Below are 17,635 nucleotides of genomic sequence, written 5' to 3' on the forward strand. Positions count from 1 at the left end.
GGAGCATTGTCCTGCATGAAAATCATGTTTTTCTTGAAGGATGCAGACTTCTTCCTGTACCACTGCTTGAAGAAGGTGTCTTCCAGAAACTGGCATTAGGACTGGGAGTTGAGCTTGACTCCATCCTCAACCCGAAAAGGCCCCACAAGCTCATCTTTGATGATACCAGCCCAAACCAGTACTCCACCTCCACCTTGCTGGCGTCTGAGTCGGACTGGAGCTCTCTGCCCTTTACCAATCCAGCCACGGGCCCATCCATCTGACCCATCAAGACTCACTCTCATTTCATCAGTCCATAAAACCTTAGAAAAATCAGTCTTGAGATATTTCTTGGCCCAGTCTTGACGTTTCAGCTTGTGTGTCTTGTTCAGTCGTGGTCGTCTTTCAGCCTTTCTTACCTTGGCCATGTCTCTGAGTATTGCACACCTTGTGCTTTTGGGCACTCCAGTGATGTTGCAGCTCTGAAATATGGCCAAACTGGTGGCAAGTGGCATCTTGGCATCTGCACGCTTGACTTTTCTCAGTTCATGGGCAGTTATTTTGCGCCTTGGTTTTTCCACACGCTTCTTGCGACCCTGTTGACTATTTTGAATGAAACGCTTGATTGTTCGATGATCACGCTTCAGAAGCTTTGAAATTTTAAGAGTGCTGCATCCCTCTGCAAGATATCTCACTATTTTTGACTTTTCTGAGCCTGTCAAGTCCTTCTTTTGACCCATTTTGCCAAAGGAAAGGAAGTTGCCTAATAATTATGCACACCTGATATAGGGTGTTGATGTCATTAGACCACACCCCTTCTCATTACAGAGATGCACATCACCTAATATGCTTAATTGGTAGTAGGCTTTCGAGCCTATACAGCTTGGAGTAAGACAACATGCATAAAGAGGATGATGTGGTCAAAATACTCATTTGCCTAATAATTCTGCACTCCCTGTATCTATCTATCTATCTATATATATATATGTGTGTATTTATGTGTTTATATGTGTATACATGTCTGTAAATACATATATATGCACATATAAATTCATAAATACATATGTACACATAAATAGACATATATATATATATATATATATATATATATATAGATAGATAGATAGATAGATAGATAGATAGATAGATAGATATACATATTTAGACATGTATGTGTATGTATCTCTATGCTAAAGGTACATGAAACCCAATTTTTTTTCTTTCATGATTCAGACAGAAAATGTGATTTTAAAAATTTTCCAATTTGCTTCCATTGTTTAAATTGCTTCATTCTCCTAGTATCTTTAGTTGAAAAGCATATCTAGGTAGGCTCAGGAGCAGCAATGCATAACTGGGAGCTAGATGTTGATTGGTGGCTGCATAAAAATGCATCTTTTCATTTGTTCACCAGATGTCTTCAGATAGCTTCCAGTAGTGCAGAGCTGCTCCTTCAAAAAACCGATAGCCAGAGAATGAAGCAAATTGGATAAAAGAAGTAAATTGGAAAGTTGTTTAAAATCACATGTTCTATTTGAATCATGAAAAATAAGAAAAAGAAAAATGTTGGGTTTCATATCCCTTTAAAACCCTTTGCCTGCCTTTTCTTTTTCTCATATCTTTGAGCCTTTATAACGTTTGCGTGCAATATTTTCTTTTTAATAATGTTAATTAGATAGTGTTATTATGAGTGTAAGTGTACCTTGTAATGTATTTTTAAGTGTTTTGTTCAACTGTTATGTTTCGCAAAACAGTTAACCAGAACTCTGAAGTCACGGTCATCATTCTGGCATAAATCGCGATTGCGCTCATGCAATTCCATTTACTTTCAACTCGTAATGCGAGAGGTAAACCTAACACGGGCAAACCCTCGCAATAAACTCCTTATCGCTCGGGCATAAACATTTGCGCTCCATTCGTAATCTAGCTCCTTATGTATTACAACAAATATAGGGAAAAAGATGAAAAGTCTTACGCCTAGATTATGAGTTGTGCGTTAGCCTTAAAAAGCAGCATTAGAGGTCCTAACGCTGCTTTTTAACGCCTGCTGGTATTACAAGTCTTTAAGGTACAGGTGTACCGCTCACTTTTTTGGCCAGACTCGGAAATACCGCAAATCCACTTACGTCAATTGCGTATCCTATATTTTCAATGGGACTTGCATAGCGCCGGTATTACGAGTCTAACCAAAAGTGAGCGGTAGACCCTCTCCTGTCAAGCCTGGTACCGCATTTAAAAGTCAGTAGTTAAGAGTTTTACACTACAACTCCGTAGCATAAAACTCTTAACTAAAGTGCTAAAAAGTACACTAACACCCATAAACTACCTATTAAGCCCTAAATCGAGGCCCCCCCACATCGCAAACACTAAAATAAATATTTTAACCTCTAATCTGCCGAACCAGACATCGCTGCCACTATAATAAATATATTAACCCCTAAACCGCAGCACTCCCGCATCACAAACACTATTTAAATATTATTAACCCCTAATCTGCCGGCCCTAACATCGCCGCCACTATAATAAAGTTATTAACCCCTAAACCTAAGTCTAACCCTAACCCCAACACCCCCTAACTTAAATATAATTTAAAGGGCCATAATACCCAAATGTTTAAACACTTGAAAGCGATGCAGCATAGCTGTAAAAAGCTGACTAGAAAATATCTCCTGAACATCTCTATGTAAAAAAGAAAGATATTTTACCTCAAAAGTTCCTCAGTAGCCACCTCCCATTGTAAAGGATTACTAGGCAGCATTTTAGTGTGTCTGTCCTGGGACAGCTTAAGGGATGAGCCTCATGAACTCTCATATTATTTCACCAATCAGGTAAAGGAAGCTTACTATGAAATCTCATGAGAGTTAAGTCAAATCTCATGAGATCACAGTAAGAGTTCATGACCTCAGCACTGCTGATGCTGATTGGCTGCTGTTCATTTCTTCCTTTTTTTTTTTTTTTTTAACCTGCAGCTGGGAGCAGGTGAAGTATAACTTTTTACACAGAACTTACTCTGCTGAGCTGAGGAGATTGTGTGGTAAAATATCTTCCTTTTTTACATAGAGATGCTCAGGTTATATTTTACTGTCAGCTTTTTACAGTTATACTGCATCAGTTTCAAGTGATTTAGCATATGAGTATTATGTCCCTTTAAGTAAATATAAATAAAATTACTACAATTAACTAAATTATTCCTATTTAAAATACTTACCTATAAAATAAACCATAAGCTAGCTACAATGAAACTAATAGTTACATTGTAGCTAGCTTAGGGTTTATTTTTATTTTACAGGCAACTTTGTATTTATTTTAACTAGGTAGAATAGTTATTAAATAGTTATTAACTATTTAATAACTACCTAGTTAAATTAAAGACTATTTACCTGTAAAATAAAACCTAACCTAAGTTACAATTACACCTAACACTACACTACAATTAAATAAATTACCTAAATTAAATACAATTAATTACAATTAGATAAAATTATCTAAAGTAAAAAAAACAAACACTAAATTACAGAAAATAATAAAGAAATTACAAGATTTTTAAACTAATTACACCTAATCTAATCCCCCTAACAAAATAAAAAAGCCCCCCAAAATAAAAAGCCCTACCCTACACTAAATTACAAATAGCCCTTAAAAGGGCCTTTTGTGGGGCATTGCCCCAAAGTAATCAGCTCTTTTACCTGAAAAAAAAAACTACAATTGCCCCCCAACATCAAAACCCACCACCCATACAATCAACCCTACTCTAAAACCCACCCAATCCCCCCTTAAAAAAACTTAACACTAACCCCCTGAAGATCACCTTACCGGGAGACGTGTTCATCCAACCGGGCCGAAGTCCTCAACAAACCTGGGAGAAGTCTTCATCCAAGCCGGGCGAAGTGGTCCTCCAGATGGGCAGAAGTCTTCATCCAGACGGCATCTTCTATCTTCATCCATCCGGCGCGGAGCGGGTCCATCTTCAAGACACCCAATGTGGAGCATCCTCTTCTTTCCACAGCCGGCGACTAAATGAAGGTTCCTTTAAATGACGTCATCCAAGATGGCGTCCCTTCAATTCCGATTGGCTGATAGAATTCTATCAGCCAATTGGAATTAAGGTAGAAAAAATCCTATTGGCTGATGCAATCAGCCAATATGATTGAACTTCAATCCTATTGGCTGATCCAATCAGCCAATAGTATTGAGCTGGCATTCTATTGGCTGATTGGAAAAGCCAATATAATAGAATAGAATAGAAGATGCCATCTGGATGAAGACTTCTGCCCGTCTGGAGGACCACTTCTGCCCGGTTGGATGAAGACTTCTGCCCGTCTGGAGAACCACTTCTGCCCGGTTGGGTGAAGACTTCTCCCGGTAAGGTGATCTTCAAGGGGTTAGTGTTAGTTTTTTTTAAGGGGGTATTGGGTGGGTTTTAGAGTAGGGTTGGTTGTGTGGATGGTGGGTTTTAATGTTGGGGGGGGAATTGTACTTTTTTTTTCAGGTAAAAGAGTTGATTACTTTGGGGCAATGCCCCGCAAAAGGCCCTTTTAAGGGCTATTTGTAATTTAGTGTAGGGTAGGGCTTTTATTTATTTTGGGGGGGGGCTTTTTTATTTCGGGGGATTAGATTAGGTGTAATTAGTTTAAAAATCGTGTAATTTTTTTATTATTTTCTGTAATTTAGTGTTTTTTTGTACTAGCTTAGGGTTTATTTTATAGGTAAGTATTTAGTTTTAAATAGGAATTATTTAGTTAATTGTAGTAATTTTATTTAGATTTATTTTAATTATATTTAAGTTAGGGGGTGTTAGGGTTAGGGTTAAACTTAGTTTTAGGGGTTAATAACTTTATTATAGTGGCGGTGACGTTGGGGGTGGCAGAGTATGGGATAATAAATAAAATGTAGGTGTCGGCGATGTTGGGGGTAGCAGATTAGGGGTTAATAAGTGTAAGATTAGGGGTGTTTAGACTCGGGGTTCATGTTAGGGTGTTAGGTGTAGACATAACTTTTATTTCCCCATAGGAATCAATGGGGCTACATTAGGAGCTTTACGCTGCTTTTTTGAAGGTGTTTCAGCCGGCTCTCCCCCATTGATTCCTATGGGGAAATCGTGCACAAGCACGTTTTACCAGCTCACCGCTAACGTAAGCAGCGCTGGTATTGAGGTGAGATGTGGAGCAAAATTTTGCTCTACGCTCACTTTTTTTGCGGCTAACGCCAGGTTTGTAAAAACCCGTAATACCAGCGCTGTCTGTAAGTGAGCAGTGAGCATAAACTGCTCGTTAGCACCGCACAGCCTCTAACGCAAAACTCGTAATCTAAGCCTTAGATTCCTAATTTTCCTAGTATTTGCTGAAACCTGCTGAAAAGGAAATAGATGAACAAATTAACAGACACTTACCTTTTGCCACAAAATGATAAGGATTGTGAGAAAAATAACAACCAACACCACTAAAGCCAGAATAGCAGATATAAGGACAACCTTGAAGGGAAGAGCTGAAATACAAAAGAATATAAACCAATTACAAAGTAGATTTGTATTTAGCCACTATAATAACTGAACAAAGATGAGCTAAGACCACATATAAATTAATGATAACAGGTATTGTATTAATCACTTGGAAATGGTCTGTGGTTTATAAATTTACTTAAAGGAACAGTCAACACTAAATTTGTTATTGGTTTTAAAAAGATAGACAATGCCTTTACTACCCATTCCCCAGCGTTGCACAACCAACATTGTTATATTAATATACTTTATAACATTTAAACCTCTAAATCTCTGCCTGTTTCTAAGCCACAACAGACAGCCTCTTATCACATGCTTTTTTACTGGCTTTTCACAACAGGAGACTGCTAGTTAATGTGGGCCATATAGATAACATTGCGCTCACGCCCATGGGTTCTGCACAACACAGCTAAAATGCAAATAAATAGATAATAAATAAAAAGTCATGTGATCAGGGGGCTGTCAAAAGAGGCTTAGATACAAGGTAATAACAGAGGTTAAACGTATATTAATATAACTATGTCGGCTGTGGAAAACTGGGAAATGGGTAATAAAGGGATTATCTATCTTTGAAAACAATCACATGTAGCCACCAATCAGCAAGTACTATCCAGTGTTCTGAACCAAAAATGGGACGGCCCCTAAGCTTCCATTCCTGCTTTTTCAAATAAAGATACCAAGAGAACGAAGAAAAATTGATAATAGGAGTAAATTAGGAAGTTGCTTAAAGTTGCATGCTCTATCCAAATCATAAAAGAAAACATTTGGGTTTAGTGTCCCTTTATAGGAACACAAAAGTCAAAATTAAACTTTCCTGATTCAGATACACCATTGTATACACCATTGTGCCAGAATTCAAAGTATATATATATATATATATATATATATATATATATATATATATATATATATATATATATATATATATATATAGGAGAAGGAAAATTATTGAAATTTGCAAGAATTTCTTTCTACACTTTTGAAATTCCGTCTAAGGGGCCGAATTATCAATGTCTGGCGGATCATGTCCGCCAGTCATCACTGAATGCCGACAGCATATGCATTATTAAAACATTAATCGTAACATCTTGCTTGTATCGAGTATATATTTTCTTTTAGATACACTTTAGATTGTCGTCTTTTATGTATACATTTTTTTTAGTGTTGGATATAAATACAGTCCCTTCTTGTCTCTTGACTTTTAACATTTAGACACTGTTTTTTGGCCATTTGAATTCTTTACACACACCCTTCTAATATATATCAGTATAAATTGTATTTTTATTATAGTCCTCTCCCACACCCTTGCTTGTAGCGCTTAACTTTTACTTATCTACTGGCATTTAACATACCAGTTCTAGTGAACTGCTTGTTTAATGCCGCCTGCAGATTCGTGGCCAATCGGCCGCTAGCAAGGGGTGTCAATCAGCCCGATCATATAGGATTGGGCGGATTGATGTCCGCAGCCTCAGAGGCGGCTGACCAGTTAAGGAGCAGCGGTCTTAAGACTGCTGCTTCATAACTGCTGTTTCCGGTGAGCCTGAAGGCTCGCCCAGAAACAGGGGCATCAGGGGTCGTTCGGTCCTTGATAAATCGGCCCTTAAATGCTTTTGCATTATATTTTTAATATGTATTTGTTGATCATGCAATTTTACTGTATTTAATGGTCATTTAAGTATGGTGACAGCAAGATTCTAGCAAACAAAAACACAGCTGAGACCATGGGGCCTATTTAACAAAGGTCTGTCGGACCTGATCCGACAGATCTCGCTGAATGCTGAGAGCAATACTCACAAGAGCTGCTGGTGCAACGCCGCCCCCTGCAGATTTGAGGCCAATTGGCCGCCAGCAGGGGGTGTCAATCAACCCAATCGCACTCGATCGGGTTGAATTGCGGGGATGTCTGTCCGCCTGCTCAGAGCAGGCGGAAAGGTTATGGAGCAGCGGTCTTTAGACCGCTGCTTCATAACTGGTGTTTCTGGTGAGCCTGCAGGCTCGCCAGAAACACGGGCCCTCAAGCTCCATCCGGAGCTTGATAAATGGGCCTCCTAATCTCTTCCTCAAAAAGACTCATAGCCCAAACCAAATACTGTCCCTCTGTCACAGCAAGACAGTAAGATTCCGCACAGTAGTTAAATCAGGGCAGCGCTCATTTGCAGCTACCCTTCATTGGCCAAAGCAAAGACCAGCAACATGGAATCCACCCATCTTTTCAAGTAGAATAACCCTGAACTGTGCTTGATGTGCAAAACCTTGCAAACTATGTTAAAAAATTACAGTATTAACTTATTTTAAAACATTTCTTTCACAATTCAGTGATTGACTTTTAATATATGCTATAAAGTTAATGTCCCGTGACCAGCAGTTTAGCCCTTGACTACCAAGGATAGCTTCAAAACATTGAATATGAGCCAAGGGATTAATCTTTTGGACATGTTAAGAACAAGCTATGAAACTTTGATACTTTATATATTATAAAGTATTGTATATTATCTGCTGTTCTAACCACTTTCTTAATAAATTAAGACATACAAACATTCTAAAAAGATAGTTGTTATATTGAAGAAGTGTAACATGGAGACATTTAGAAGAGTGCAGAATTTTGATAAAATATAGTAGAACTTTGCACCACTACTTTAGTGCTTCACAGCAAGAGCCCAAATAAATTTCCCTATAAGGATTATGCTTAAGAACCTTTTTGACTTATATTTACTCACAGTGCGGCACAAGAGTAACATCTAGGTGGTGTCTCCCAAGAGCATTTTGTCCAGAACAGCGAACTGCAAAGGATTCTTCCACACCTCGGAAGTGAAGTACGCTCTTCACGTTGTACAAGTTGTGCTCATCTAACGTAAGGTAAGTAAAGTTCTTCTCAAAATCCACTTCTGAAGAGCTGTTGTCCAACATTTTCCAGGGCTCCCATCCTTTATTGCTACATCTAATTCAGAGATACATTTCCATTAAAAATAGAACAAAATAAAATATTTTATAATTTTAAAAAGACTATCCTCCATCTTAGGTGCACCTTTATATCTATACCAGTCTCACAGGCCTTTCAGTGGATAGTAAGAAATCTACTGAATGCACAGTGAAGCTTAGTTTACATATATATTATTTGAATTGTTACTAGACAGAAACAATTTTTAGTTTTTGGGCTCCATGTACGAAGCAGCGGGAGCGGCTCCGGAGCCTTTGCGGGCAGGTTCGCATATGTGAGCCTGCTTCCTGCAATGTAAGAAGCAACGGTCATCAGACTGCTGCTTCTTACACTCTTCGCCACCTCAGAGGTGGTGGAGAGAAATCACAGAGAGCTTGACAGTCCCTTCACTCGCACAAATGAAACGGCGGGCATTAAACACTCATCAGCAGATCCGCTGCCCGTATGCAGCGAAGGCAGGTGGGAGGACAGCTTCGCAAGTTGAGAAGCTATCCGCCAGCCTTTTAATATATGCAGCCCTCAGTGAATGTACATTATATGTTATGTAAACTTGCTTTTAATGCTCTCCCCCCCCCCCCACTACCAAGATACAAGTTTACTTGTAATGTGTGCATCTATTCCTATTGTTTCCTATAGAAAACACATCACCACTTGACAGGAAAGAGAGGGTAAACCCACTTTTTTATAAAATATTGCCAGGCGAATGGATCATGAGACTGGTGAGACAAAAAAAGCCATGTCTCCTGGGTTTGAATATTCTTTTATCATCAGGCCATAGACAGCTATAACTAGAAATTAAAGAAACATTGCATTGTAAAGTCCCCACCCCCTTTAAAGTGTTCCTGATAATCCAATTTACCCGCTGGATTTGATTACATTGTTTACAAATAACTAATTTACCTTTATTTTGACATTTTAAATAACTGCTTTTGTTTGACATCAACACCTATACTGAAAAAAAATCAATACTGATTTACCAGCTATAGAATAGCTATAGAAACAAGAGGCAGAAGCAGAAATCAAGCTACCAACGAGGGGTGGGAGTGAGAGAATGCTTAGCCCATTGGAAAGGGCATTCATGCAGAAGCTTAGAATACAATGAACTTTCATCAGCTGCATGCCTTAGTACAGTGCCTTTCTATTTTGAAATAAAAATTGCAATTCACTTGTAATACCATAAATACTGTTACTTAAACTAATATAGAATTATTTTATTGATAGGTTTTAATGTATATGGGGCACACAAGGCAGAAGCTGTATGCTCCTTTTTCTGCATTTATAGGAGCTGGTGGTGAATGGTGATGTGTTTAGTGAATAAAATGCAGCTATGAATGTGCACGTACATGGAAGTATACCCAGTGCAAGGTAAAAGCCATCACTGGAACAGTGAACGATACACATTTTACTAGTATCGGAACTCCCTTACTGTATTTGTTTGATAATAGTTCTGTTAATTCTATATGATCCATCACCAATTATTTATAATAAGAACATCTTCCCCAAATGACTCCTGAAAGTGTTTGTACAAATGACATTTTATTACCTTTTTAGTTCTCGGCAGATGTACCACGTAATGTCTGGTATGGGGATTCCTTTACTCCTGCACGTCACTATCTGACCGCCACTGGCTGGGTGCGTATCTACCAGTTCCTTAATTTCAGCTGGAACTATTCAGGACAGGGAGGAGGAAACACATTATTTGTCAATCTAGTAAAGTCATTATAGCAAGAGTAAAAAATAGCATCATCCATCTAACAGCACTACAGCATAACACACTGCAAGTTATAAACTATCTGCTCGTTTATCTTCCCAGTGACTGTGAGACATTTGTATTAACAGTATCAAGCTTCACTTGACTAAAAAGAATTCCAATGACTTTATCTGGATAGGTGCAGCCTTTTATGTATGAGTACCGTCTTCATTCTATGATTAAGCGCCCACAATGGGTATTAAAGGGACAGTATACACTCATTTTCATATAACTGCATGTAATAGACACTACTATAAAGAATAAGATGCACAGATACTGATATAAAAATCCAGTATAAAACTGTTTAAAAACTTACTTAGAAGCTGTCACTTTGGCTCTGTTGAAAAGGTAGCTGGAAAGCCCACTGCAAGTGGCAAATAAGACACTCCCCCCCCTCCCCCTTCTTTTGCATATGAAAAGACCCTTTACACAAACAGGGGCAAGCTGGATTAGGTAGTCGAGCGTATTCACATAAAACTTTGGGGCTTGGTTAGGAGTCTGAAAATCAGAGCAATGTTATTTAAAAATAAGCAAAACTATACATTAATTAAAAAAAAAAACTTTATGGGCTATATAAATAGATTATCTACAAAACATTTATGCAAAGAAAAAATGAGTGTATAATGTCCCTTTAAGGTTCACCCTTTTCAACATTTTAAGTATAAATTGATGCGCATATACTGTTGGCATTCTGCCGTAGTTAATTAATTATTTAATTAATTAATTAATGCTAACACATTTCAAATGAATGAATATCAGACAAAAGGAAAAAGCATTTTTTCTAATTATTAAGTCTGAAAATATTTTTTTCTCAATGCACGTCTTACACTTAGCTTACTTTTAAATGTCATTAAACACATGCTATAAAAATAACATACTCCTGGTGTCTCTTTTCCTCATATATTGCAAAAAAATAAAATACAAAACATACTGGAAGGAAGACTGTGGGGGATTTGTACCCCACTTTTATTTTACTTATTACTTAGGAGGTGGCTTGTAGCAAGCACTATGCTTCAGAGAAAATACAATCTCACTTAAAGAGGTTCAAAATTATCCACAAATGCAATAGAACACTCCTATTTTGGGACCTGCAATCCCTTCTTAGATATTCCAGCTTTGAAAATTCAGGTTGTAACTGTGATCCCTATTCAGGGCTCTCACAATGCTCTGTGTAAGAGTAGCCTCTAAATGTTCCAAACCCCAAATAAAGACTGCCAAGACTAGAGAAATAGACCTCTGAAAACTGCCAAAATTGTGCAGCTGGACCACCCAAAACTCATCCCTCACCAATCACATCTGGCTCCCCTAACCATAAAGTTACACCTCCTTACCTCCAGGCCCAATTTCTCTGGACAGAAGGTTGAGTAGTATGTTTGTTTAGTGCAAAGCATTTCCAAAACACAATCCTGCAGACATCTCATGAATGTATTGATGAAAGTATTAGCTATAGGCATTTGTTGGTTAAACAGGTAATATAAGTATTTTATTTATTGATTATATACAGCTCAGGATAGGAACATGAGCTCAAAAGGGCATTAGGTAAGAGGTCTTTTATTATTTTTTATTTATTGTATCTATTGTATTTTCTTTTACTGTTTGCATTTGTACAATTGACCTAATTAAAGGGATATGAACCCCCATAAAAATATTTTGTAATTCAGACAGAGCATACCATTTAAAAAATTTCCATTTTAATTCTATTATCAAATTTGCTTTAATCCCATGATATTCTGTGTTGAAGAAATATCAAGGTAAGCATTTAGAGCACAACATATAGTGCTGCAATCTAGTGCTCTTGCAAATTGATAACATACTTGCAAAACTGCTGCCATATAGTGCTCCAAAAATGGGCCAGATCCTAAGCTTACATCCCTGCTTTTCCACAAAAGATACCAAGATAACAAAGAACATTTGAAAATAAAAAGTAGATTAGAAAGTTGTTTAAAATTGCATGCTCTATCTGAATCATGAAAGTAACATTTTGGGTTTCATATTCCATTAATTAGATTGAATGAGAGGACAAAAAAAAATACTGGATTAAATCTGCAAAACCTCTATAGTAAATCTCTATGATATGTGAAATGCAGGACATGATGTTCAGAAGACCATTATAATCCATGATCATGTTGCAATACTCCACTCTTCACTTGCTTCTTTATTCACATAAATAAAGTATTCTATAAGGCACTTCCTAACACATGAAGGGTGAAGATCAATAGTTTAAAAAACCTATTAAACACACATATAACAATATATTTCGTGTAACGTTCTAAAGATGCAGGGCCAGGTATGGTTGCATGGTACACTGTCTGTTAGTCTTCCTCCAGAGGGTTCTTTTGAGTTGTGACCAATCAAATTTTGGTTCTGATTTTATTGGAGGCCACAAAAACTATGTCACACACTCTTTGCTCTGCTAGTCCCAAGGAGAGCAAAAACTAGCGCAGAAGGTGCATGTGGCCCTTGGGCTGTTAGTTGGCCATCCCTGCTATAAGGTACCATATAACAACACACTGTCCCTTCAACAGCAACAAAATGCTGCTCTAATTACTACAGCTGTCTGCCTAAATAAAAGACTCAACATACAGGAAGGAGGGTGGTGCTTTTGGAATAAATACCAATTAAAGGGCCACTAAACCCAAAATCTTTCTTTCATGATTCAGATAGAGAATAGAAATTTAAACAACATTACAATTTACTTCTATTATTTATTTTGCTTCATTTTTTAGATATCCTTAGTTGAAGAAAAAGCAATGCGCATGGTGAGCCAATCACACGAGGCTTCTATGTGCAGCAACCAATCATCAGCTACTTAGCATATCTAGATATGCTTTTCAGCAAAGAATATCAAGAGAATAAAACAAATTAGATAATATAAGTAAATTAGAAAGATGTTTAAAATGACATTCTCTTTCTAAATCATTAAAGAAAAAATGTGGGTGTCATGTCCCTTTAAGGGCATATCTCTGTATTGTGACATCTAAATGGTTTAATAAAGATTCTTTCTTTCAAATGTGTCAATAGCAAAGGCCACTCACTTAGTTGGCAATCCCTGCTATAAGGTATCATATTTATTTCTTGTTATTTGCCTTTTTTAAAGGTTGGAAAAAAAATCAATAAAGTTATTAAAAAACATGATCTTATGACATTTTTTTAAAATAATTTGAGGTAGCATGGCCTAGCTATATATTACATAAATTGGTAGCCCCTTAACAAACTTGAAAAACAAAATGTAACAGATTAAACTACAAATATCACTCACCATTAATCTGTAGGTAGAATGAATGCTCCTGAAAGTCATCCTCATGATAAACTCTGAGGGTGTAAAACCCTCTGTCTTGTTCTTTGACACGTACAAGGGACAATTCACTGACATATCTGGCAAACACAATTACAGAATATTTGTGACTTTCTGGGTGTATTAAAGGGATATTCCAGTGTGGTTTTTTTATTATCATTTTTGTAATTATTTAATAAAAACATTATACTTTCTAATTTATTGTATTTAAAAATTGTTTATTTTTTTAAAATATTTAATGTTAAAAATTCCTCTTTTTCCACTTCCTTTTTTTCTTTTCTTTAGCCAATGTGTTTGATTGTATTCATATACAACCTTGAATGTGGTTTATGAACGAGCCTTACTAGCACACATCGACTGCAGTTCATAAGAGATGTCACGCTAACCCGCTCATTTACGTTTCCCTCTGTTCATTTGCAAGCTTGCCACTTCATTTTGTGGACAGCTAGCGGGTTCATGTGAAGATTTATTGTACTTTCAAAATCAAAAGTTTATATTAAATATATTACATTTATTCTTGACATTTATAAAAAAAAAGAGCCAAATCTTTTACAGCCCCTAACAGACACCTCTTTTGTACACAGAGGCTGTCACTTCACCCCAGTGAGATCTCCGTAAAAGTAAGCGCTTATACCAACATTGCTTCCCTCACAAACACTTCCTGGAATATAGCATGACTGAAATGAAGTAGAAAATTAGCTAATACTCATGAACATGCGCGCACACAGACTAATATAATCTAATTTGGATATTACAAATGATTGGACAAAAACAGCGCCATGAAAAAGACTAAAAACAATCAGCTAGATTATGAGTTTTGCGTTATGAGCGGAGCGGTGCTAACTTGCACGTTATTGTCACCGCTCACTTCATTACAGCGCTGGTATTACAGGTTTATAAAAACCCAGCATTATCAGGCAAAAAGTGAGCGTAGAGCAAAATTGTGCTCCATACCGCACTCCAATACCAGCGCTGCTGAAAGCCGTGGTGAGATGGTTTTACGGGCTCGTGCACGATTTCCCCATAGACATCAATGGGGAGAGCTGGCTGAAAAAAAGTCTAACACCTGCAATAATGCAGCGTAAAGCTCCGTAACGCAGCCCCATTAATTCCTATGGGGAAACAAAATTTAAGCTTATACCTAACACCCTAACATGAACCCCGAGTCTAAACACCCCTAATCTTACACTTATTAACCCCTAATCTGCCGCCCCCGACATTGCTGACACCTACATTATACTTATTAATTCTATCAGCCAATCGGAATTAAAGGTGAAAAAATCCTATTGACTGATGCAATACCTATTGGTTGTCCCAATCAGCCAATAGAATGCGAGCTCAATCTGCAAGACTCGTAATACCAGCGGTAGTGAAAAGGCAGGGTTATGAGCCTTAACGCTGCTTTTTCATACATACCGCAAAACTCGTAATCTAGCTGAATGTTTTTCCTGAGTGGTGTTTTAAAAATATTTTGAGGACTTGAAAATGGAATTTAGAGTAAGTTAAAAAATTATTTTATGTTTCACTAATTTGTATGATAAATATCTCATGTAAAATTAATTTCTGAGTTCTATAAAAATAATAAATAACATTTTTAAGCTGGACTATACCTTTAAGTGTTGCAGTGAAAAACACTGTTTATGTAATAAGCACTCGCCTAGATTACAAGTGTTGTGATAACTGTAGCGCAAGTGCGGTATGGTTTTTGTTAGGCTCCCGCAAACGTTTTTGCTTGTGGGAGCCTAACAGAAACCATACCGCACTTGCACTACAGTTAGCTCAACACTTGTAATCTAGCCGACTATGTATAAAGGGCTAGATTTCAAGTAAGGCGCAAACGGTTTTGTGCAAGCGATATCGTATTTTCGTGAGCATTTTTAATTGTGTTGATATTACAAGTTAAGCAAAATCTCGATTAACGCTCCAATCTTTACCACGATCTCAGTTGTGGTTAACTGTTTTCCGAAACAAAAAAGTGTCACAAAAGACATCAAAAATACATTACAAAGTACAGAAACACTCATAAAAACACAATCTAATAAACATTATTAAAAAAATATTGCACAGAAAAATTATAAGTGCTCAAAGATATGAGATCTCGGGTGATAGCAAAAAAAAAAAGCAGCCAAAGTACTTTAACATACAGATACATTGATAAAGATGTATTTGTATGTATATAGATATGTTTATTAACTATGGCCTAGATTTGGAGTTTGGCGTTAGCCGTGAAAACCAGCGTTAGAGGCTCCTAACGCTGGTTTTAGGCTAACTCCGGTATTTGGAGTCAGTCAAAAAAGGGTCTAACGCTCACTTTTCAGCCGCGACTTTTCCATACCGCAGATCCCCTTACGTAAATTGCGTATCCTATCTTTTCAATGGGATTTTTCTAACTCCGGTATTTAGAGTCGTGGCTGAAGTGAGCGTTAGAACTCTAAAGACAAAACTCCAGCCGCAGGAAAAAAGTCAGTAGTTAAGAGCTTTCTGGGCTAACGCCGGTTCATAAAGCTCTTAACTACTGTACTCTAAAGTACACTAACAACCATAAACTACCTATGTACCCCTAAACCGAGGTCCCCCCACATCGCCGCCACTCGATTAAATTTTTTTAACATCTAATCTGCCGACCGCCAACTACGTTATCCTTATGTACCCCTAATCTGTTGCCCCTAACACCGCCGACCCCTATATTATATTTAGTAACCCCTAACCTGCCCCCCACAACGTCGCCGCCAGCTACCTACACTTATTAACCCCTAATCTGCTGACCGCAAAGCGCCGCCACCTACGTTATCCTTATGTACCCCTAATCTGCTGCCCCTAACACCGCCGACCCCTATATTATATTTATTAACCCCTAATCTGCCCCCCACAACGTCGCCTCCACCTGACTACACTTATTAACCCCTAATCTGCCGAGCGGACCTGAGCGCTACTATAATAAAGTTATTAACCCCTAATCCGCCTCACTAACCCTATAATAAATAGTATTAACCCCTAATCTGCCCTCCCTAACATCGCCGACACCTAACTTCAATTATTAACCCCTAATCTGCCGACCGGACCTCACCGCTACTCAAATAAATGTATTAACCCCTAAAGCTAAGTCTAACCCTAACACTAACACCCCCCTAAGTTAAATATAATTTACATCTAACGAAATTAATTAACTCTTATTAAATAAATTATTCCTATTTAAAGCTAAATACTTACCTGTAAAATAAATCCTAATATAGCTACAATATTAATTATAATTACATTGTAGCTATTTTAGGATTAATATTTATTTTACAGGCAACTTTGTAATTATTTTAACCAGGTACAATAGCTATTAAATAGTTAAGAACTATTTAATAGTTACCTAGTTAAAATAATTACAAAATTACCTGTAAAATAAATCCTAACCTAAGTTACAATTAAACCTAACACTAATAATAAAATACCTACAATTACCTACAATTAAACCTAACACTACACTATCAATAAATTAATTAAATATAATACCTACAAATAACTACAATGAAATAAACTAACTAAAGTACAAAAAATGAAAAAGAACTAAGTTACAAAAAATAAAAAAATATCTACAAACATAAGAAAAATATTACAACAATTTTAAACTAATTACACCTACTCTAAGCCCCCTAATTAAATAACAAAGCCCCCCAAAATAAAAAATGCCCTACCCTATTCTAAATTACTAAAGTTAAAAGCTCTTTTACCTTACCAGCCCTGAACAGGGCCCTTTGCGGGGCATGCCCCAAGAAGTTCAGCTCTTTTGCCTGTAAAAAAAACATACAATACCCCCCCCCCAACATTACAACCCACCACCCACATACCCCTAATCTAACCCAAACCCCCCTTAAATAAACCTAACAATAAGCCCCTGAAGATCTTCCTACCTTGTCTTCACCATACCAGGTTCACCGATCGGTCCTGAAGAGCTCCACCGATGTCCTGATCCAAGCCCAAGCGGGGGGCTGAAGATGTCCATGATCCAGTAGAAGTCTTCATCCAAGCGGGGCAGAAGAGGTCTTCCATCCGATTGAAGTCTTCATCCAAGCGGGGCAGAAGAGGTCTTCCATCCGATTGAAGTCTTCATCCAGGCGGCATCTTCTATCGACATCCATCTGGAACGGAGCGGCAGCATCCTGAAGACCTCCGACGCGGAACATCCATCCT

The 17,635-nt window shown here is 37.5% G+C and overlaps 1 protein-coding gene across 1 annotated transcript in view; it reads right to left on the reverse strand.

Moving 5' to 3' along the window:
• PDGFRB (platelet derived growth factor receptor beta) overlaps nucleotides 1-17,635 on the reverse strand; it is a 247,002-nt gene that overhangs the window by 89,593 nt on the left and 139,774 nt on the right. The window contains exons 8-11 of the mRNA XM_053718652.1: nucleotides 13,421-13,536; nucleotides 9,955-10,078; nucleotides 8,191-8,411; nucleotides 5,366-5,460 (exon numbers count right to left, since the gene is read on the reverse strand). Of these exons, the coding sequence (XP_053574627.1) occupies nucleotides 5,366-5,460; nucleotides 8,191-8,411; nucleotides 9,955-10,078; nucleotides 13,421-13,536 (556 nt within the window). The remainder of the gene's footprint in view (nucleotides 1-5,365; nucleotides 5,461-8,190; nucleotides 8,412-9,954; nucleotides 10,079-13,420; nucleotides 13,537-17,635) is intronic.

Source organism: Bombina bombina, chromosome 6 (genome assembly GCF_027579735.1).
Source record: "Bombina bombina isolate aBomBom1 chromosome 6, aBomBom1.pri, whole genome shotgun sequence".
In the NCBI taxonomy this organism is placed as follows: Eukaryota; Metazoa; Chordata; class Amphibia; order Anura; family Bombinatoridae; genus Bombina; species Bombina bombina.